Below are 24,802 nucleotides of genomic sequence, written 5' to 3'. Positions count from 1 at the left end.
AATTCCCTCCCCCAGGGTATAACCCGGCTCTCACTTTATTTGATGTTGGTATAATTTGTGGAGTGAAAGGGAAAAAACAAATCATTTAAATAGGGATACAGGTGGACCCATTGCAACAATGAGATGTACAAGATGTTATGTCAAAAAACACAACTTTGGCGGGGCTAGGGAGTGATGGGAAGAGATTGGAAGGGGAAACAAAGGAGGAGGCAACAATGCTTGATAAGAAATGTACTCATTATCTTGCCCACGTAATTGTAACCCCTCTGTACGGTATTTTCACAATAAAAAAAAAGAAATATGCTACACAGCCTAGCTGGATTTGGAACATTACAGATAATATAAATATGTACAAAATATGTACAATAAATAAATGATATTCTAGCAAAATTAATGAACTTGAAGTTACTAGTTAATATCAACCTAAATGCTGCCATTATATTCCTTCAAACCTGATATACAATACACAGCTATTTTTATTAGTGTTACTAGTTAATATCAACCTAAATGCTGCCATTATATTCCTTCAAACCTGATATACAGTACACAGCTATTTTTATTAGTGTATTTTTCTTCTCATGGATAAACTTGTTATATTTATGTAAAAATTTCCATGTCACATAAATTTCCATTATAAGATATATATACATATATATACATATACATATACATATATATATATATATATATATATATATATATATAACCTACTGAACAGCAATTATTTAGCCTAAAGGCTCAAAATATTTTAGAAACATTAAGGTTGAATTATATTTTCAACAACAAAAACACAATCATATGAATTATTTCAAATATACAAATGTGTACACCCAGATACTTTTATAGGACTTTTCTAGACAATACAAAAAGGAAAATCAAATCTCACTATGGAATCTTTGTACATATTCTGAAGAATTTTTAAATGTTTCTGGTTGTTTCTTCTTACTCCATTCCTGGTAGAGTACAGCTCACTACTAATTCCATCCCTGTTGTGGACTCTATTTCATCGAATCTCTGCAGCATCTGTAATTTGCCCTTCCCTTCCATTCCCTACAGTGGTGTAACTAGTCCTTACTTTTGGTTAGGAAATCAATTAGAATGTCTTGTGTATTTTAGATTCTTCTCAACTATTCACATGATTGATGGATGCCCAGCAGCTACCTCTTTATCTATAGAAATGTCTCTGGCTGGTATCCAAGAAGAAAGGTATTCCAGAAGTTTGCTTGTACATTGTCCTATCATCATTACCCACAGCTATTTATCTGACTCCCACCAAAGGCACAGCATAGTGTGAAGGATCCATGCTAAGAGTTGGTGAAAGAGATATGCATAATAAAAACAAGTAGTCTATGAGGAATGGTGCCACAGTTAATATTTTCAGAAGTACAAGAACATACAAGTGGGGACAACTTCATGAAGCAAATTGAAATACCCAGACCTTTCAAGGAAGGTAAAAAATAGAAGCAAAAAAAAAAAAAGACAATTTCAAGGCATGTGCAAGATAACATATTGGACTGTGATCATGACCTCATTGTGTGAGAAAGGCTCAGTATCAAATGAAGATTGTCTTCAATCTTCCCTGTCAATCAACAGGGACTCTAACTCAAATGTATGAGTAGTCACTATACACATATAGTTCAATAGAAAAAAGTAAGAAACAATTACCCAATGAATAGGCAAGTTCATAGCTTGGAAATGCATTTTCAGATGATAAAATGCCAGGAGTAATTTATTCTGACCACAATATCAATGGAGTGTATTTGGTTCAGTTTACCTAGAACCACCAAAACTCTGGAACCATTATTTAGCTAAAGACATTAGAAAAATAGAAAACACTATTTTTTTTGGCATTGTAAAATAAAATTACACTGCATGTTAATGGCCAACGTGAAGATGTCTCCTAACTCAATTGTGAAAGTAAGTACTAACAAATATAGCCTGGTGCAAGTGGTTCACGCCTGTAATCCTAGTTACTCAGGAGGCTGAGATCTGAGGATCATGGTTCAAAGCCAGCCAGGGCAGGAAAAGCCATGAAACTCTTATCTCCAATAAACCACCAGAAAACCGGAAATGGCGCTGTGGCTTAAGTGACAGAACGCTAGCCTTGAGCTGAAAAGCTGAGGGACAGCGCTCAGGCCCAGAATTCAAGCCCCATAACCAACAAAAATAAATAAATAAACAAATAAAAATAAAATATTTTCTAATCTATAATTAGAGCCAAAAATAAAGTCACTGTGAATAACATCTAAAGTTATGTCTCAATTTAAAATAGCATAACTTAGCATACACATAATTTTACTAAACTCAACTATATATGTTAGTATGATACAGGATTGTAATCCTAGCATTCAGAAGGAAAAGGCTAGAGGATACCAATCTTGACTACAGGATTTCTAAGAAAAAAAAAAAATCTCTTGTCTCAAAAAACATCAACTGTTGTTGAAAGTTATTAACTATAATCCACATGGCAAAGAGCATTGTTTTCCCCACTGCCAGCATGGATCCTAGGGTTTTGTGCGTATTAGCCAAGCATTCTACCGCTGAGGCACATCCCCAGTACAAAAGAAAACATTTTAACATTCTACAAAAGAAAACATTTTAACATTCTTTATGTAATTTCCTTCTAGAGATATTTATTCTATGTGTAAAAAACCAATCTCCTGAATTAAAAGGAAAGACCTGACTTCACAAATGGATGCCCAAAAATACATAGTCATTCTGGTTTTGTTTTTTTCTTTTGTTATGAATTCATAAAAATGTCTATAATTTGTGAAAATGACATTATTTTCTTAAGTGGTAAATTTTATAAACTAACAATCTGAATCTTCTAGGAGAAGCAATAACTTGACAGGTTCTGGTGTCTCACAAATATACTAGCTAAAAAAGCAAAATATATGTTAAATATATAGGGAAAATTAAGTAATAGTAACTGACCTCCAGCATTAACAGTCACATCACACAACCATGGCAAACATTTGTAATTATAAACTGACTTTGACAAATATGTTGTGTACATAATTAATCCCATCTTAAGCAAAATAGCCCAGTAAGTTTAGACTTTCTTTTCTCCTCTAAAGAAACCATCAGAGCTGGGAAGATGGCTCAGTGGAAGAGCGCTTGCCTTGCATGCCTAAGGTCCTGGGTTCCTCAGCACCACATAAGCAAAAAGAAAAAAAAGCTGGAAGTGGGGCTGTGGCTCAAGTGGTAGGGCTCTAGCCTTGAGCTGAAGAGCTGAGGGACCGTGTCCAGGCCCAGAGTTCAGGCTCCACGACCGGACCCAAAAGAAACCATCAGAAAATCTGGCTAACTGGATAGAATGATCTGACCCGCCCCAATGAGATGGTCTTCAGACAGTTTCTACTCTCAAATACAATTATCCCATAGAGTTAATTGTCTTTGTTCAGAGTCAGAGGACCAAGAGAAGAAATAGCATTATAGTGTCACTCTTCTATTAACTACACTTAGCCCCAAAAATGAAAATCTGTATCTTCAGACTAAATACATCATCTGCTTCAAAATCAACATAAAATAACTATGTTGACTGCTTCTTAAGATGCTGATAGAGCTTAATTTTCTTTCTTTCATTTCTGCTTTTCCTCTGACCATTTACTACTCTTGATGTTTTGTTTGACATATTACATATACGGAATTTATTGAGGTCGATAACAAAAAATCCACATCCGTACACTGGACACTACCTGGAGGGCATGAGGAAAATTAAACGAGGGACAAACAAGAGCATGTGCTATACCCAGCAGAACAAATGATTTCCAGTTATACTCTGCTTGTCATCTGTGGTTATACAAAACAATAATTAAATTATATGCTATGGGAAACAGGAAGGAGGGGATAAGCAAAATACACAAAAGCTTCTAGGATCCCTATTTGTTCAGGTATGTAGATCAGTATACTTTAGGAACTTCATTCCTTTTATTACAGGAATTAAAATTGGGTTGAACAGTTTCATGGGAGTGTGGGAGTGATGTGATATATAAAAACAATCAAACTGTGTGTCTTCTTCTATAGAAAGGAAACATCAGCCCCATAACTTTTTGTGAAGGTGAACTAGACCTTGTCATTTTCAGCTAAAATGCTCTATCACTTTATTTTGTTAAGACAAAATATAAAATAATAATACCTGCAGTAACTCAGTGAACTCAGAAGAGCCAGTAAAGCTACCTCTGAGTCTGTCCCCATTTCTCACTTCATATCCTCTCATTCTGTCTCCACTCTAGTCACAGTCCCCCTGAACTAAGCTCTTAACGTCTTTCATATATTGTTGCTTCTGCCTTGCTCTTCAAATAGATAACACTTCGTTGCCCTTCTAGGTTAATCTAAAGGCCACAATCTGCTCAGAGAATTCACTCATTGCCTCTAACCCCTATAAATCATTCTCCCTGGCACAGGTTACTTTGTCTTAGAATATTCATGACAATTTTTAATAAAACAGCCCTTGGATATTTGTATATATTTATTGTTCTATCTCCAATTTGATGAAAAACTCCTTGAGACAAGAGCCATAATTGCTTAGTTTAATTCTATATATCCAATCACTGTAGTAGATAGGCATTTTGTGAGTGTGGGCATGTGTGTTTGTGTGTGTGTGAGCACATTTGTGTGTGTTTGCGCACACATGCACGCACACACGCAGTACCGGGGCTTGAACTCAAGGCCTTGTGTCTTGCTTGTTTTTTTTCTTTTTAATCAGTACTGGTGTTGTACCATTTGAATCACATTTCCATTCCTGGCTTTTTGCTAATTAATTGGAGATAATAGTCTCTTGGACTTACTTGCTAAGGCTGATTTTCAATTTTGATCCAGCAGAATAGGCATTTATGAGTTGGTAAATAAATCAATAAATTAAGAACCTAATAGGAGATTGATCACATTTTCCTAAACATTCCTTAGTAGTTTCAGTCATGTCAACTATTATTCAGTATTTGTTGAGAGCTGGGAAAAAGTGGAAGAGGCGTCTTCCATCAATGTCAACCCTCTCTGAAGAGTTCTGTCTCTAACATGGGAAGGTTCATTGAAACACTTAAAAGTTCTTAAGGAACAATCTAACAATTATGGTCAAGGTGTTAATAAAGTACTCTAATTTAGTAGTAGTAAAATGAGGGATATCTCTTAACCAACTCACTCGTTAATTTACTGCTTTAGCAACCTCCTCTGTGAATTTTGTATTTTCCATTACCATTAGAGTTAAGATATTTGGAAAACCTGAAAGTTCTGTTGCAAGTCTATCCAGGTAATTACCATGAGCACACTCACTCCCCTCCTTTGGTTTCAATGGGAAACACTTTACAAATCAATAAAACAATCCTCCCATTGTACATTGAGCAGCTCCACACCCACTGATCTGGCCTACCAATTTCAATAGTGATGACTTCATTCTTTCTATATATTCTTTTCAAATTCAGACAAAAGCTCTTGGAGATAAAAATGTTAGAATAGGTGGCATTTTGTGTTTACTTTAAGTCATGGGCTAAAACAAATTGCCATAAAATAAATTTACCTTTATAAGGGAAAAATAAAATACATGAAACTAGATAATCATTTCCCTTTCAGACCTTAACTATACTCTCTGTCAAACTCACTGTCCTTAGATCAATAATTAGTAAAAATCATATCACACCAACTAGCATCTATACTCACTAATTATATAACTCTAGGTAAATCAAACCCAGAAGGTTTCTCTGTTTCTAGTTCTAAAAAGAAAAAAAGAGACATTGTAGAATGATTTCAAAAACAAAAGTACATAACATTGTTCTTGGCACAAAGATTTGTGACTGCCAAGGAAAGACAAGAGTATGTTAAGTTTAAGTTTTTTAAGAATTTGTTATGAAATTGAGAAAATAGAAGACAGCTAAGCAGAAGTGACATCTTCTTCCAAGCTCAACAAGATTGTTACAAGAAGAGCATATCCAAGTGTCAGTCATTAAAGTTCTTCACTAGACTTCTAGTCATCTATAGCACAGTAAAGTATCTGTGGTTAATACCAATTAACCGAATGTCTTACAATAGCCAGATCAAACCATTTTAAATGCTCCCAACACATAGAAGTGATGAATGTCTACCAATATAGATATGCCAATTATCCTGATCTAATTATTGCATATTTTATTGAAATATTATACATTATAAGCCACAATAAATACAATTAATGTGTCCATTAAGAATATTTTTATAAAAAGTTAAAATTAAAAATAAATTAATTATGTATTAGCTAATTTAAAAGTATAAATAAAACTGTAATATATCCCCTACAAGCAGTCATCTTCTTGTCTTTTGGATTCTTGCATACATACATACATCTTAACTTGGCTTACAGTAGTATTCTTAACCTCAAGTCAAGCTTAATTTTTTAAAAAATCCATAGTTCCTCTCAGTATCAATAAATTACATCCTGTCAATAAAAATGAAATTTAAGTAAGTACTTAAAATTAGAAATGGCCAAGAGATCTGTTTTTTCTAAGAATGAAGAGGAAGAAAATACTCTACACCTAGGTATTTTATCCTAGTCTCTTATATAGAGCCCTTCAAAAATAAAAACACAAGAAGAATGTCAAAACCAAACATCCATAAGCAATATTTATCACAATACCGGTATTAGAAAGTAGAGATAAACTGTCTGTATCTGTATAGGCCCACACAGTTTAAGAAATCACAGCCAAAAGTGAAGAAAAATTAAGAGAGCTAGAAAATAAAATTATTAGCATGAATTGCCTGATTAGCTGAGCAGGCAATTCCGGAGGAAACAACAGAAATGAGGGGCAACTTCTGTGGATGCCAATTCAGACTTCAATATAAAAGAGCAACATGAAGATTCTCATTTTGCTAAGAATTTCTGGGAACATGTGACCAAGGAATACTCAAAATAAATAAACTGAAGCACTCTTGCAGGACAAATCACCAGCTGTGAGGTCTAGACTCATAGGGGAGGTAGATTAGAAATAGAGAAAAGAGAAGGTCCAGGAGTAAAGGAGTTATAAAAGGAGGTGGAAGAACCAGTAAGAATATCTTTCAGCCTTTCCTGAAAACAAGTAAGAAAGAAGCATGTCATTAGGGTAGTAAAATCATTCTGATCCACTGATTTCTTCTTCCTAAAGGAGGTAAAAATTATCTTTCTTAAAAAGGAACACGAAACTGGGTGCTGCTGGCTCATGTCTATAATCCTAGCTATTCAGGAGGCTGAGATATGAAGATCTGGGCTCAAAACCAGTTCAGATAGGAAAGCCTATGAGACTCTTATCTCCAATTAACCACCACCAAAAATGCAGAAGTGAAGCTGTGGCTCAAGTTGTAGAGTGCTAACCTTGAGTAAAAAAGCTCAGGGACAGTGCCCAGGCCCTGAGTTCAAATAGAACTGACACACACACATAAGCACATGAAGACATGCATACACATAAACACACAAAGAGTAGCAGTAGAAATATCAAACAAACCACATGAGATGATAAAGACAAAAGAATAAACAGTAAAATGATATTCCTATTGTCAGTACAGGTATAAAACAGACAAAAAGTATAACCTAACATTTACTAAAATTAAGAAAATTTTCAAAATTCAGGACATTTTGAGATGAAACAATTTCATGAAAATATTGGGAATATTTTACCCATGAATCTTCCTAAATAAATCCATCAGATTAGTTTCAAAGAACCAAAATAATTTGTAGTATGTCAATTACATTTGCAATAATCATTTAATATGTATATACAGCAAAACATGAGTACTTTAAGTATATTGTGTTCAACTCTCACAAATATAATATAAATTTTTTTTAATATTTCAGTATGCAGACAAGGAAATTAGGCAACAAAAGTGATATGCAGTTTGATATCCTGATAAAATTAGACCATTAACTAAAATGAACTTGCCTGCTTTTGACCAGAATTTCATTATGTTTATGATAAAAAGTTATAATTTTGATCACAAGTTAAATAGAGAAATTAATGAAAATGCAAGAAAAATACTTGAAACTACAAGTTATTAAAATAATTATAGAATTTTCCTTGGGGGTAAATGTTGTACATAGTTTCTATCAACAGCTTCCTACTTACTGCTTCTTCTATTTTTCGAGGCATACAATGATATTTTCATTATAATGTTCAACTTACAATCAAAATTCTTCTCGATTAATATACATTGATTGATTTTTCTGTGGTTTTTATATAATCAACAAAGCTTACTATGAATCTAATGTGTGCTGTGCACTACCACCTTCAAGTAGATCTAGGTGATAGTTTGGGGCACATGCACTAGGGAGTTCTGCAGTGATGAGGATCAGGAGAAAATCACAACAGGAATGGACAGGAGTTGGAATAAACTGCAAGTCCTAAGTGGAAAGAGAGGGAAGAATCTACTCAAGGCAAAATGATACATTGGGACTGAAGTTTGTCCTATGCTTTTCCAAGGTAGATGTCAATACTACAAAATTTTGTGGCCAACTTTACAAACTTACATTTCCAAACTTTCATATTTGGATACTTACATTTAATTCATTTTTGAGAGCTTCAAGGAAATGATCTACAGGTTCTTTATCTCGTTTGGGATCCATAACTACACAAACCTCATGTGAAATTCTCTCTGAATTAAAAAAGGAAAAAAATGTTAAAAATATAACAAACAGAACACAGAACAAAGCCCTACTACAGAAACCTATGTTTACTTGTTTTCATAGCCCTTGACCAAGAAGATGGAGATTCTGTCTACACACCAATTAAAGCTACCTAAACTACACATTAAGAAGTCATGGAGTCTTTTTACCACCCAAATCTACATTAAACAATGTGTAGATTAGTAACCAATCATAGTACAACAGAAGCAACTTTTTACCACCCAAACCTACACATTAAACAATGTGTAGATTAGTAACCATAGTATAACCAACAGAAGCAAGAATGTAGTCCACAATTTTAAGAGAGTAAGTGGAACTAATATCCAATTGTCACTACCAATTCCATCCTTTCACATTTATAAACAGCCTCCTAGAATCTGAGAATCTGAGAAATTACTGTTCTCAGGTAGATCTGCTCTCTAGGCTAAAAGATGTTCCTGGGGAGAAGAGGAGGAATCCTCCTGACTAAGATCAGAATTTCCCTGCCATTATCTAGATTGCCAATTCAACCTAATCAAGGTCTATTTTGATTCTGAGTATGACATTGAAAATGGATGAATTTTCCTCAAATTTGAGAGGCTTATTTGAGATGGCTTGATTTTAAAATCTAAACCATGTGACATGATGACATTCTCCCAAAATATGTGCCAGTACTCTACAGCAGACAAATTTGAGGTATTATGAAATGCATAGGTGCCTCCCATTTAAGGAGTCATTGCTTTGATAGACTATCATGTGATAAAAAAGAAAGTAGCACTTAATGTCAGATAAGAGGCCCAAAATCAAGTCATTTGAGAACATTATCCAATTTAATGCTTCAAAATAAGTATGTATTATTAACTAAATATTGTCATTCTTTTTTAGACTTAAGCTGTTTTACTCCAGATTGTCCCTAAAACTATGCCCTCCTCTAAGGTTGCCTACCTTGTAATAGGGTCTGAAAAAACTGGAAAACATTCTCCACTTATACCCTTCATTCAAAAAAATGTAAACATATGTGCAAATTAATTCAAAAGGATTGAAATTTTCTTCTCTTTTGAATATAGATCTGCTACAACATTGTTACATTAACTTAAAATTATTTCATCTCTTTAGGACTCTGTTTACTTATGTGTTAGGATAGTAACAACTCTTAGAATTAACTCATAATTAAGTCAAAAGCCAGTGGTTCACACCTATAACATTTCAAGACCAGTTCAGGCATACACCAAGAGATGCCTTCGCAACTAACATCCTGGCACAGATGATGCTCCTTATCATCCCAGCTATGTGGGAGACTCAGATTGAGAGAATTATGGTAGGTACTAAGATCAGCTTGGCAAAAAAGTTCACGAGACATCACCTTAAAAGAATAAAACTTGACATGGCGGTATGTACTGGTCACTTCAGCTATGAAAAGCATAAAATGCATGGATCTCAGTCTGGCTGAGATCCTGGGAAAGAAGATATTAGCTCAAAATAAACAGTGCAAAAAAAAAAAAAAAAGGGCTAGAGGCATTACTCCACAGAAAAATAGCTGCCTAACAAGCATAAAACCTGAAATTCAAGCCCTATTATCACAAAAAAAAGCAAAAAGAAAAAGCTAAGTACCCTAAATTACATGATTTTAGTACAATTTAATATATTTAAGAAAACAAAACTCAATTAAATGGCTCAGCCTGGGGTAAGAGATATATACTGGTAAGAAAATCAGATTAACTCTAGAATAAAATGAGCTCAGAGGTCACTCTCAAAAGGTGAGTAGGTTGTCCAAGATGTGGGAGGAAGGAGCCCTGAAAACAATTTTTAAAGGTTTTTTAAAACAGCAGCAAAATTTTCAAATGTATTGATATAGGAAAAGTATCCACATAAGCACAGATTACTGATAACAGAATTACTTCAAAGCCATGGAAGAATTTGGCAGTGAACCTGCAATGAGGTGGGTCATCAATCAGGTCAGATCCTGGAGGTCACGTGGACTCTACAGAAAATAACTGTTCTCAAAGCAGTCGCTTTGGAAACAAACCCAACCCAAATTTTATGCATCATGAAAGTCAATGTGTAGACAAAATTTGGCTTTATGACATCCTAGCAAAAAGCTAGATAATAAGATTGAAAAACACTTCTCATGAAAAAATAAACACAATAAGCACCAAAAATTATTGTATAAAGTAATTTATAAACACCACAATTAATGTAATAATACCACAATTGTTCTGAGAAATTGATAGAATAACACAAAAAGAACTGAAACAAAACATAGCAGGAGGTTGATTTTCCCTGCCTTTTTATATAAAATAAATAAAATTTATACAGACCTTATAAGGAGTAACTTGCCAGATTCACTTACAAATTCTAGTTTTCATCATTTTAGATTTTCTGTATGCACATATATTATAATTAAGGTTTTATTTCCTTCTTTCCAACTTATAATTTTATCTGATGAAAAGCTTCACTTAGAATTTTGCCAAGTGCTGGGTACAGGTGGCTCATGCCTATAATCTTAGTAATTTAGGAGGCTGAGATCTGAGGATTGCAGTTCAAAGCCAGCCTGGACATGAAAGTGCTCAAGACTCTTATTTCCAATTAACCACCAGAAATCAGGAAGTTGAGCCATGGCTCAAAGTGGTATAGCGTTAGCCTTGAACTAAAAAGCGTAACGCTCAGGCCCTGAGTTCAAACCCATGATTTTTGCCAAGAGATGGCTGAGTGGGAACACCCTCCAAACACATCTAGCCATCAACCCTGGGTCCATCATAGAAAGTGCTTCAATGTCCTCAGAGATGCAATGTATTCATGGCCCAGGCAATAGGACTCTAAGGAAATCCTGAAAAAATGTAGATGATCATCCTCACATGTGAGAACACAATTTTCATCATCTTTCCTTTCAACCTTCTGCCAATGTGAAAATACAACAAGCAGGCCCACACCTGATGTGAGCACTATAAACTTCCAGGCTTCTGAAACTCGGAGAGGATAAGTTTACCTTGTTTATAAAGCATCCAGTCTGTAACATTCTCTGGTAGTGGCACAAAGAATAAGACACCAAAATGATCTTATAGTGTGATGAGATACCCTTCTTCATTATAGGCAATTTTCCATTCGCTAAACTCTACTTGGGTGATAATATAATCATTAATAACTTATTTTATCGTATCTAATTTTTGTGCCAGAATCTTAGGCCTTGAACTCAGGGCCTGGGCACTGCCTGTGAACTTCTTTATTTTTTTATGCAAGAGATTTTTTTTTATTGTGAAAATACTGTACAGAGGGGTTACAATTACATGGGCAAGATAATGAGTACATTTCTTATCAAGCATTGTTGCCTTCTCCTTTGTTTCCCCTTCCCATCCCTTCCCATCCCCTCTCCCCCGCCAAAGTTGTAAAGTTCATTTTTTGACATAACATCTTGTATATCTCATTGTTGCAATGGGTCCACCTGCATTCCTATTTAAATGATTTGTTTTTCCCTTCCCCTCCACAAATTATACCAACATCAAATACAGGGAAAGCAGGGGTTATACCGAGGGGGAGGGACATACAAAGCAGCAAAGAAATAACTTCTTTTTCTCAAGGCTAGCACTCTGTCACTTGAGCCATAGCACCACTTCTGGCTTTTTCTGAGTAGTTTTTTTCTTTTTATCGAAGATAAGAGTCTCATGGACATTCCTTCCCTGGCTGGTTTCAAATCACAATCTTCAGATCTCGGGCTCCTGAGTAGCTAGGACTACAGAATTGAGCCAGCCACCAGAGCCTGGCTTGATATTTTATTTTTATTTATGCACGTATGGCATGATTTTTCTTTCATCTACTCTCAACATAGTCATATTGGAGTTGGAATTATAGAGAAGAAAAATACTTTAATATTTATAATGGAAATTATTGTATTTAATAGGGTACTAGAACCATGTAAAGTTAAAGAAAGATACATTTGGATGTCAGCTATCTTTGTTTTCTCTTTCTGCTCTTTTACCTCTCTTTGACTTATGCTTGTTTTCCTTTATTTCAGTATTTTAAATTTGTCTCTTGTATATGATTAAATCTGTCTGGATAGTTTTTGGTTTGGTTTCATCTGTATGATTATATTAGTTACTTAAAAGCAAAGAATACTCTCCAATAGTACCTTAATTCAAATGTTTAGGAATATAAAAATTAACACAAAGAATTTTCTAATTCTTTGTCTTGGCTGGTTCCCTGATCCACAGTGTACTAGAAAAGACAATACACTCAAACACCAAAAGGATTCACAATCACTGAAGCATACACAGATTTAAATTAGAGAAGACAGCTTCTCAGAAGATCAGTTGTTCCGTGTAGGACTCTCCAAAATAATAACTATATATTGTTAGCTCCAAGTAGAGAAATACAGGAAGGATCTTTCAAGCAGAGAGATGATCCTCATTTTGTGCTTATTTTGATGCTTTTCAAAAAATTGAAAGAGGAAGGAACACAGTCAGAATTCCAGTCATCTCCCCTGGAGGGCCATCAAAAAATGTCTACATTGATATCCTGAATGTCAAAATTTTGAATATATCATAGCTCCAGATGACAGACTCCTTTGAAATTCTCTCAAGTTTCAATTAAGTTGTACACAGAATCACTTCAGGGCTTCCAACCTCCTGACTAGTTCTTTGCAATCTAAATTTTACTACTTGTAGATAGGTGACATGGTTTAGGAATATATTATTTACATACAATGTCATTTCATGGATGTGCAATTCCAGTGTTACTCTAACTAAAGTCATTCAAAAGCAACATGAATTTTAGTGCATAAATCTGAAAGCTTATGAAGGAGGCCCAAATCTCATTTATAACACTCATCTTTTAAAATGCCTCTTACTTTCCTTCAGACAAACAAAGCAAAATACTAAGTGAAACAAGTTCCTTAAGTTAATGGGCAAAAATCCAGAAGTATATTTTTAATTGTCTTGAAAACATCCAATGCCAAAAGATTTTTCCACCAGACCTTGTCCATTGTACTAACATTTCAAAAGCTTTAGATTTTTCAGGTAAATAAGAACTGTATCAAATCCAAATATATTTACTTCCAAAAAGTGTAATTTACTCAAAGTGAGGGTATTTTCCAGGTGAGTTCCTTGAATCAGAAGCCAATTGGGGAATCTAAATTCTTCCTCTCCAACATTTGAAAATGATATTAAACAGAATTACAAGCCGGATACGATGGTGCACATCTGTAATCCCAGCAATTGGGCAGTAGAGGTATATATTGAGATCCTATATATTGAGATCCTATCTAAAAAAATCGCTACTATTGCAATTTGCTATCATTCTCTAAGCTTTATTTGTCAAAGGGTGATTAAAGTTTCTCTTAACATATTGAGAACAAAGCTATTAGTATAAGAAGAGAGAAAATAACAAACAAGCCACGACTCTAAGACAAATGGACAACGTGGCCAATAAATAAACTCGCTAGAAAACTATACATATCTCAGAAAAGGTCAAGGTGATCCCCTTAGGAGAGAACTCTGTTGTTAATGTGCATGTTTCAGCTGGAGGACAATCTCCTGGTCAGTCTTTTCATAAAGGATGCTTTAAGCCATCACATCTTAAACTCCTTTTTAGATGAGTCACAAAATATTGAATGAGCTTCCCCATTTTGGAACTGGAAGTAAGAAGTAGGAAAGCAACACCCAGTCTCCTGTACACACTTTTAGGTGTAAGAAATGCACTCGTTTTACTGTCTTTCAACTGAATGAGATCATACTCTTTGTACTTGAAAGTATTTGTACTTCTCACCTAAGTGAAAATTTTTTTTATTATTTTTAAGGGGTTAGCAACAGCATGTCAGTTTGTAAGCATAATGTATATTGATCAATATTATCCTTTTTATGATTCTCATCTTTGTTCCCAGCCCCAAACCTCCATCAATTTTTGTAGTTTCATAAGTTATGCACTGATTATTATGACTATATTCTCCTACTCCATTGAAATATTTTTGAAATAAACACATTTTTCTAAGGTTAGTGACTCATCAGAATTTTTGCAATATAGTTTAAGTATATATGTCATATATTTTTATCTATCTACATCAGAGTGAAGTACACATGCCTGATGTATTTGTTATCAAGTTTACTTAGCTAGTTGCTTCATAGTATCTTGTAGTCTTCAAAGTTTTGAAAATGTCAGATTTACTTACAGATGCTGGAATTGCCCTTTCACTGATGACAAATTAAGAAAATTATAAGATTACATAAACAAAGAAAAATTACTTTCTCTAAACTTGACCCAAATATTTAACTTACCAACTTACATCTTTTCTTAAAATAAAATCGCAAAGAAACCAAACTCCTCTTAAATTATTTTGCTGCCTTTCTATTCTTACTAATTAAAGCTTGACACAAATGTTCTCCAATATTCACATTAGGTACAATCACAGTACCACTTTCAAGAGAATGAAGAACAAAAAAACTATTATGCACAAAGAAGTTTACAGATGAATGAGAAATTTGGGGAAATTGAATGTCAGTCAAAAGAGTTAGAAACATCAAAAATTAAGGTCTCCAAATAAATCTTAGCTGTCACTTTCTTTTGTCCAAAGAAACATGGTTAATATAAACGGTGCCATCTCTGAACATTTAATAAAAAAAAAACTGACAAAGACATACTACAGATGCAGAACACTGTCCCGTTAAAGATGGGAAAAAAAAACCTGATTTTAACATTGTTCATCTTTTTAACTTGATTCATGAATTTCAAAACAATTTTCCAATCTTAAGTAAAAATGTTTTAAAAAAAATCACTAAAAAATTAAGGCATTTGATTCTTTATATGCATCAGACATATGTTTCAACACAGAAAGTCATCTCAAGTTTCATTAATATTGAATTAAATTTGTGCACATGTGATTTTACTTTATTCCTTTCAGTCAAACCTAATTTTAAAAGTATATTGAGCTACCTTCAAGGTATAAGTACAAAAATGCTTAATTGCTTTACTACCACTTTAAAAAAAATACTATTTGTATGGAGAGGATAATAGGCATTATACCGTTTGGTATAAGTTATTGTTTTTAAATGCTTATTGAAAAAAATCCACCTACATAATTAATATTCAAAAAGGGATATTTCTAAAAGATGTAAGAGTGTCCAGATGTCTGTGGCTCAGATCTACAACCTGAGATACCCAGGAGGTTGAGAGTTGAGGATCATGAAACCAGCTCTGGCAGAAAAGTCCATGAGAAGCTTATCGCCGATTAACCACCAAAAAGCTGGAAGTGGGGTATAGCTCAAGTGGTACAGAGGCATCCTTGAACCAAAAAGCCAAGCAAGGGTGTAAGGCCTTCAGTTCAAACCCCAGTACTAGCACAATAAGCAAACAAGCACATAAATAAATAAATGTTTTTTTTTCTAAACCAAACTTAAGTGTTCGAAATGAAATGTTATATTCCAGAAGAAAAAAAAGTTGATTTATTCCCTTTACAATAAAACAAATACAGAAGTGGTGCTATGGCTTAAGTGGTAGAACACTAGCCATGAATAAAAGAAGCTCAGGCCCTCAGTTCAAGCCCCAGGACAGGCACAAAAACAAAAACAAAACAAATACTTAAAAAAATTAAATAATGCCTTAGAAAAGGCACAAATTATTATATGGACATAAATATTAACTAATTTTAACTAATGGTAAAGCTGAAATAATTTTAAATTTTAACCTTTTCTTTCCATTTTTATATAAACTGACATACAGAAAGAAGCACCAGGAAGTGGTGCTGTGGCTTAAATGGTAAAGCACTCGCCTTGAGCTGAAGAGCTCAGGAACAATGCCCAGGCCCAGAGTTCAAGTCCCACTGACCAAAAAAAAAAAGAAGTACCATAGGCAGTTTTATAGCATAAGCTTACTTGGACTTCTACAATTATAACCAGAGCAAAATAAAATTGTTTTTTACAATACCAAATTAAATATAAGCTATCAAATTGAATATGTTCAAAGGTTGCTGAAGCATGGAGGCATAAACAACACAATCTTTTATTTAGAAAGTCCAACAGGGGCTTTTCTTCTCAGAAAATTTTAGAATATTGACCCTTTTGCCAGGATATGTCCAACATATTAAATCAAGTGTGGTTTGGGACTGTTTGTATGGCTTATGTATATTTCTATAAAGTATGTTACTCCTGGCATCTGTTACCACTTTAATATAGTTTGGGTTGGTCTGGGCAGGCCGAGCAGGCTTGGGTGGGCTCCCTCCTTTGTAAGACAAAAGTACAATACCCCTTTGTAAAGGGGATGTTTATATACTTATCAGTCAACCCCTTGTCTTTTTGTACCAATTAATCACACTACTCTGAAGAAGTTAGTTTTAATTTTCAGTCAGAGTAGAAGCTTCAGAGTCAAACATTAAATAACAAGGACTAAATCCAATCCTACCTTAGGAAACAGGAATATTGATATTGCTTGGTTTTCTCAGATTGCTTGGTTGTTAACAGTAAATCTGCAATTAACTGCATTTTAACACAGACTGGCAAAGATCAATATGAGGCTACCACTTTCTATATGTGTTTCCTGTTAACAACAGTTTATCATAAATAATAATCCATGGAAACCCTGATGCTCAATTGAAGCTTACAATTAACTTTAAGACAAAAATCATATTTGGAGACTTCATTTTGGAAAGTTTAGTCAAAATCCTGCCTGAAGTTAGCAAACCTAAGTCAAATCCTAATGAAGTAAAATTGCTTTTCCTAACACTCAGATGTAAATTAAGATGTACCAAATACACATGCTATTCTAACAACAAGTAATTTGGAAGTTACACATTGTCTTGTCACACATGCAATTTGGTATTTATCCTAGCAAATATTTCACAGTCAGAAAAACACTCAGTAAACAAGAAAATACTTATCAAAATGTCTGCCAACCATAGATATTTAGTAAGCAAGGAAAAAAGCAGCTTACCTGACAAATTACATAACACTAAGGATTCATTTCATAGCATGACAAAACTTATATCCTGCAATCACTTCATTCTGACACTAAATTTTAATTTGCATTATTTCTCTTGGCATGTCTAGAAAGTTGTCATTTCCCTACTATTTCAAACCCACTTGTTTTGCCACCAATAAACTCATTGCAACCAACTACTCTCTAGACAACTACACCATGTTCAGAAGTACTAGGAGGAAGATCTTCAGTTTTAATTGAATGATGGTTCTTCATTAGCTAAAAAAATCCTAACACAAAGCAATCAGAGCGTCTAAGGAACTTCAAAACCCACTGGAGTGCTCATCCCAAGAAAGAAACCTTGTATTAATTTTACTATTAGGCAGGAGTCAAAGATACAAAACAAACATGTCCTAGAATAGAGTCAGACAAAGGCACCTGTGACTTGGATTTAAATTGTTAAGTCTTGCTCTTACAAACTGGGGAACCCACAGGAAAGTAACTTTCAATTTTAGTTTTCCCACTTAGAAATAGTAGCTATAATATCAGAGCACTGCTTTAAAGAGTAAATACGTCACATATACAAGGCATAGGGCATGAGTGGTGTGTGCTCCCAGTTCTAATTTTAAGTCTTGTCAGAAAGCCATGCAACCATTTCACTTTTGTGTGTGTGTGTGCCATTCCTGGGCTTGAACTCAGGAGCTGGACACTGTCACTGAGCTTCTTTTGTTCAAGGCTAGAACTCTACCATTTGAGCCACAGTGCCACAGCCTGGCTTTTGCTGTTTATGTGGTACTGAGAAATCGAACACAGGGCTTAATACATGCTAGACAAACACTCTTTCACTAAGCCACAATATATGAAGGATATAAAAAATAGACACACTCAACCCCCATAAGCATGTGCTGGAATCAGGTGGAAGGAAAGTGCAGTATATTCCCACAGCTTAAAATATTCAGGGCAAACTCAATATAAGAGGAGGAAACAAAAGAATAGACATTCTTCCCACCTTCATGAAAGCATAAGCTGAAACAGGTTCATATCACATTACAGGCAATGCTGAAATCCAAACAATTCTTAAAACCAAAGGAATATTTTTGTATATCTTGATAGGAAAGTCAACCTTCAACTTAAACCAGCTAGAAAGTCCATAGTATTTATTATACTGGGCACAAGCATTTTTATACCACAATCTTCATTTTCTGACATTTCCAAAGGCCACTGTGAGTTAGCTTCTGAAAGTACAAAGTATTCCAAAATGCATGAGGCTATGGGCTCCAGGTAAGGGAATCTGAACAATTTCTATATAAAGGGTAAAGACAGTGGGATGGGAAAAGAAGAATAGTTATGTAATGAAACTATTATGCCTAAAGCAGAGCCTTGTAGTTAAGAGTTTGCTTTATGTCCTTCCTGAGTCAGTAGTTGCCTTAAAATCCTTGAATATACTATAATATGAAAATAATAATACTAATTACACCACCAATTTCTTGAAGAATATAAATAATACATATAATATCCGTCAAACTATGCCTAGAACAAATCTACTTCCCATGAAATGCTACAAAATGTTAGTGAATAGGAAAATAGTATCAACATTTGTTACATGTAATGGTTGATTTTGTCTGACAACGTGACTGAACTAAAGGATTCTCAGAAAGATGGTCAGATGTTATTTCTGATTTTATCAGTGATGGTGTTTCTAAAGGAAATTAGCATTTGAATAGATAGACAAAGAAGATGGGGGACAGTGTTATCTAATTCTTTGAGAGCTTTCACTCGGGACTGTTTTATGAGTCTTATATTATTTAATAGTTTGCCTAGACTATGGTATTACATACTGCCAACAAAAGTACATGGAACGGTTAAATCCCTTCTTTTGGAGGTAGAATATTTATCTTTTTCTCTCAGTACCAATTTCAATCTGAAGACTATTGGCTTTCCTGGTCTACCAACCATTGCTTTGGACATAAAACTGTACCTTTCTGGCTTTACTAGGGCCTCAGCTCACAATGGAAGATAACAGGACTTAGCCTCCATAATTATGTGAGCCAAGAACTCATAATGACCTCTTCCTATATGTCTCCATTTGTGTATGTCTTTTGGGTTCAGTGTCTGCATAACTGTATCCAATATACTTAGAAAAAGGGAAACAGGTGAGGCTTCTACCAACCACAATGTATTTGGAATGTAATTTTTCACCTTGAATTTTTATTTAGCCGGTGCAAAAGATATTTCTGTAATCAGAGACAGTATTTAGTACAAGTCATGAAGGCAGAGCATAATCTCAGTTGGACATTGCATACCAGCATTGGGAATTGATAAAACTTGATAAGACTTCAAGCTTGTAATGCAATAAATAAAATTAAGCAATAAATCACCTGGAGAAGACCGGGATATCAGACTAAAGGAATACTTCTGGAATTTAATTTGCAAAGTAATCTCATCAAAATACAAATTCTGATTGAATGGAATGGGAGCAGAAATTCTGTTTTTCAGATCTCAGAAAATCCCCATGTTGCTGGTGTACAGTGAACATGGAATAGGAAGGTCCCTGATCTAATCAACGGTCTGATAAGAGTACCAACTACATCAGAATATCCTAGCAACTTTTTAGAAAAACAAATTTTACAGAACAAGAAAGGATGGCAGAGGAAAAACAAAGGCTGGGGTAACAATGCTTGATAGAAAATGGACTCATTACCTTACTCATGTAACTGTAACCCCTCTGTACAGTATCTTTACGGTAAATATATATTAAAAGAAAAAGAAACCTCTTGGCATTTGTTGAATCAAATCATCTGTTTACATACAGCCAGTTGAATTTTCCTCCCTGAGAAGAAAATAGAACACTTCTTAAAAACTCTAAAAGTAATAGTATACTAGAGCCCATTGCCTAAAGAAGAAAAACAATTATGCCTAAAATACAGGCCTTTACATTACAAGCAATAACACGTAGGCAAAGTCTTGCAATAGGTAGGTTCCTCAGCTGAAGCACCTACTAAATATTCACAAAGAGATAATTTACATTTTGTCCGTGAAATGCAGAAGTGACTTTGTTATAAAACCAAAGTTTATTCTATTTCTTTGTTTTGAAAGCATAGCAGACCACCTCATGGTTTATCCCATTTCTCCCAGAGTAATATTTACACATGGCCTGTCTGGCATATAAATATATGTCAACATTTTGATTTATGATTATAGATGATCTGTTTACACAAAGAGATATATGAATTATACTACACTAACAGTGTGAAACAAAATATACTTGAAGGACAAAGAAATTGAAGGTAAACTGTAAATGCAGTATCATAATCAGAGCAGTTTTCTGCATATGAACCTAATTGTTTGTCAAATAGATTTTCCCAAAACTTTAAAATAAATGTGTGTATTCAGAATTCACATCCAAGACATTTCTTCTATTTCAATAAAATTTGGAATTAGGAAGTTCGCTCTCAATTAACACTTGAGTTTTATCCATAATCTAATTTTTTAAATAAAAGCTATTACTTACTCTAAATATTACACTTGTTTCCAGGATAGTTTTGCTAAGACTACTATTATATTTAAAACAATACTTCTCAATGAAAGGCAATTTTAGCCCCTATAAAATATTTGACCATGTCAGAAGACATTTTTGATTGTCACCTTGAGGGCCATGAGAGAAGAAAGTGTTGTTGTCATCTAATGAGTAATGCTGGGCACTCTACTTAACAATGTATGCTGTACAATAGTTTTAAAATCTAAAATCTATCCAGTATGATTGTCCAATATAGTGTTGAGATTGAGAAATCCAACCTAAATGATAGATGCTACAAACAAAATAATGTTCCTTCTGTATCTTGACTAGAATCCTAGCACAATGTTACATTGTACAATGTTACAATATGGGCATTGTATGTAGTTGTGATCTAGAAATTCAAAAGAGTGTCATGCACAAAAATACTGATGCTATTATCACAACAAAGAAGAATTTTTAAGAAATAATTCTGTCCATCTTTTCATTTCTGTCCATTTTTTAAAGCAATCAGTCTCATATAGACAGTCTGCCTAGTACAAAGATGTGAAAGTGTTGGGGTGAAAACTGTCTCTTAGAAGCACAAATGAAGTATCTTTACAATTTTACTGGAATGACACTTTCCACTATTTCCTTTCCAATAGTATTGAGGTCCCCATAATTAAATTAATAAACTAATTTTTCTTCTATGGAAGTTAAAAATCAATGTGGCATAATAAGTGATAATTTCACAAGCAGGAAACGAAATAAAATGCAATTATTTTCAAAGAAGAAATCAGAACCCTTACTGGCCTACAGGCATTTATCCTTCTGGGATTTAAACTGTCATGAGAAATTCTGAACTGGCTTATATTTTTTAAACACAGGAACTGACAGTCATAAGGCCAAACATACCCTTAATAATCGATTCAGCCGCATACAGATCTCGCTTGTAGGTCACCTAAAGGACAAATAAACCTCATTAGATTTAACAGAGCAGGAAGGAATGTGAAAGCAATAAAATAATGCCCTTAAGGAAATTCTTGATTTTAGAGAAACTGTAAACATATAACACTGATAATTTCTGAGTTAGAATAGCATTTAAAATCCACATTAAATCATACTTTTTTTTTACAAATTGTAGGACATTTAATTTTAAATCTTTGAATAAATTAAAATCATTTCATTACTGAAATATTATTGATAGAAAAATTTTCTAATAAAATATAATGTGTTAATATTCAAATAAAAGTGTTGCTGCTCAGGAGGCCGAGATCTGTTTCAAGCCAGTCTGAGCAGAAAAGTCCATGGCATTATTTTCAATTAATCACCAAACAGCCAGAAGTAAAGCTATTGCTCAAAGTAGTAGAGACCTAGCCCTGAGCAAAAAAAAAAAAAAAAAGTTTCAGAGACAGCTCTGACTGCAAGCCGCAGAACTGGCATACACATCAAAAAATAAAATAAAAAATAAAAAAGTATTAGCATTCCTACTTAATGCTGAGTTTATATTGCAAGGAAAGGTAAGAGAAAGTCTCTGTATTACAAAAATGACCAAGCCTCATTCTTAGCTGAATTTCTCCAACATTAATTCATATCTTAAGGAATTTTCTCAAAGATCATACCACATTTAAAGAATTTCCTGGTGAATTTACTATGCCTTTATGTTCCTAGATAAGATTCACATTGTAAATTTTTATCAAAACATGGATTCCATTTTAATAAAAAAAAGTCTAGGAAGTTGTGCTGTGGCTCAAAGTGTTTGATAGGTCTCAAAGTGTTTGATAGGTCTCAAAATGTTGATAGGTATCTTTGAGCTCAGGGAATGCCCACCCCCCCCCACAAAAAAAAGTCTATAGCGTTCCATTTTGGACCTAACCCCATTGGCAATCCTTGACTATAAACAAACAGCATCTTCATAATTACATCTTTTTCTTTATCATGGAAGGGCATTGAAGAATCAGTCCTATATCACAGAACTGAAAGGAATACATAGTAAACAATAAAATGATAGTAAATCAATAAGGTTATAGAAGTTCCTCATTCAGGCATCCAGATGATTAGCACATAAATGATCCAAAACCCTATTTTAACAAATATTTACCGAATGAGTATTTACCATTCCTGTGAAATTGGACTTCCTTTCTCTTGATTAACTCATAACTGGATTTGTATAGATATTTTGTTTGGCAAAAGTAGACAGAAAATCTCTACTCATTATAGATTGCTCTGCTAGACCTTTATTCTAAAATATTAGAGCAAAATTATACTTTACTCTGTAGAATTCAAGGAGCATTTAACTTGTAAGAAAGAAGGAAAGTTGTTCAAGCATTAAGCCTATCAAATTTAAAAAGGATATTACTACATTATCACTAAAACAAATGCATGCCAACAGACATTCCAGGTAACCCGTAGTACTATATTCATTGATACACAATGCAGTTTTTCCTTCTGAAGAACAAACTATAGAAAACAGAGATTTATAGGTTTACTCTATACATTATCAAATGTATTGGTCTTATTAATTCAACAGGTATTTATTAACTGTGTTCTAGGCCCTGATCTAAGTTCTGGGAGTAGAGTAAATGCAAAGGACGAAAATCATTCATCTGTAGAGACTGTCCCTTATATTAAAAAAAAAAAAAAGAATGAAACTAAGCTTTAAGCCAGGCACCAGTGGCTCATGCCTGTAATCCTAGCTACTCAGGAGGCTGAGATCTGAAGATGGCGGTTCAAAGTCAGCCTGGGGAGGAAAGTCCGTGAGACTCTTATCCCCAATAAACCACTTGAAAACCGGAAGTGGCACTGTGGCTCAACGGGTAGAGCACTAGCCTTATACTGAAGAGCACAGGGACAGCGCCCAAGCCCAGAGTTCAAGCCCCACTATCGACAAAAAAAATTAAAAAGAAAAAGCTTTGATTCTCTTGCCTTGAGAATACAAAATTAACTATAATCTGAAATCCAACTTAGTACTTTCAATTTAAATAAAATATCAATTACATAGATTAAACCAGGACAGGAACTAAAGGCAAAATACATAACTAACACATTCATTTTCTGTTCTCTCTTGCTTTAAAGAGTAAAACTGTATTCCAAATTAAGACTATGACTAACATTTTTTTTTCAAATAAATCTTAGTGATGGGCTTTTTAATGTACAGAAAAGGTTTTCTTAAATACTCAAATGACTTTCAGAAGGCTGTTCTCCACTAATATTAACTATACACAAAAGAAAGGCCTCTAGATTTATTTTTCCTGTCTACTCTAGATAACACCTACATGCAGATAAAGTCTTTTTTTTGAATTAATATCTTATACATAAATCTGTGAATACATCAACCAAACATCTGGAAATAATATATATATGCATACATATATATTGACATAATAAAAAACTTCAGAAAATATATCTGACAAACTTGAAAAGTATCTTTTTAAGAATAGCCTTATTATTACTTCCTAAATAAAACAGCTAGTGTACTTAAAAGGGACTATTACTGGAAATGTTGTAATTCTCAATTGAGGCATTATTGAATTTTCTAACTTTTACAATATGTTAACCTCTCATTTTTTAACTTAAGAAACCATCCAAACAATCAGTGTTGAAATTGATTTCCTTATGCCAGTATGATCTGTAGTTTTCCTCTGACCTTGCACAATACCCTACAATGGAAAATAACTACTTAAAAAAAAAATCTTGTACTGATAGAACAGAACACCAGTTTTTTCATTGAACTGTTTTCACACTGTGCTCACTGAAGCCTCAGGGGCCACATCAAGTAACTGTGCAGGTAAGACACTAGCCAGCCCAGCATCTGC

The 24,802-nt window shown here is 34.0% G+C and overlaps 1 protein-coding gene across 4 annotated transcripts in view; it reads right to left on the bottom strand.

Moving 5' to 3' along the window:
* Nucleotides 1-24,802, bottom strand: part of Crppa (CDP-L-ribitol pyrophosphorylase A) — a 239,322-nt gene that overhangs the window by 150,882 nt on the left and 63,638 nt on the right. For all 4 annotated transcript variants that reach the window (XR_011366889.1, XM_069996154.1, XM_069996155.1 and 1 more), the window contains exons 5-6: nt 21,903-21,948; nt 8,495-8,589 (exon numbers count right to left, since the gene is read on the bottom strand). Coding sequence is in view for 3 of the 4 variants with exons in the window: in XM_069996154.1 (XP_069852255.1) it covers nt 8,495-8,589; nt 21,903-21,948 (141 nt within the window). In the remaining variant the exon portion in view is untranslated. The remainder of the gene's footprint in view (nt 1-8,494; nt 8,590-21,902; nt 21,949-24,802) is intronic.

Source organism: Dipodomys merriami, unplaced genomic scaffold, assembly GCF_024711535.1.
Source record: "Dipodomys merriami isolate MVZ:Mamm:240054 unplaced genomic scaffold, mDipMer1.0.p SCAF_5, whole genome shotgun sequence".
Lineage (NCBI taxonomy): Eukaryota > Metazoa > Chordata > Mammalia > Rodentia > Heteromyidae > Dipodomys > Dipodomys merriami.
The sequence above is the reverse complement of the archived record's forward strand: the minus strand, read 5'-3'. Positions and strand labels throughout refer to the sequence as shown.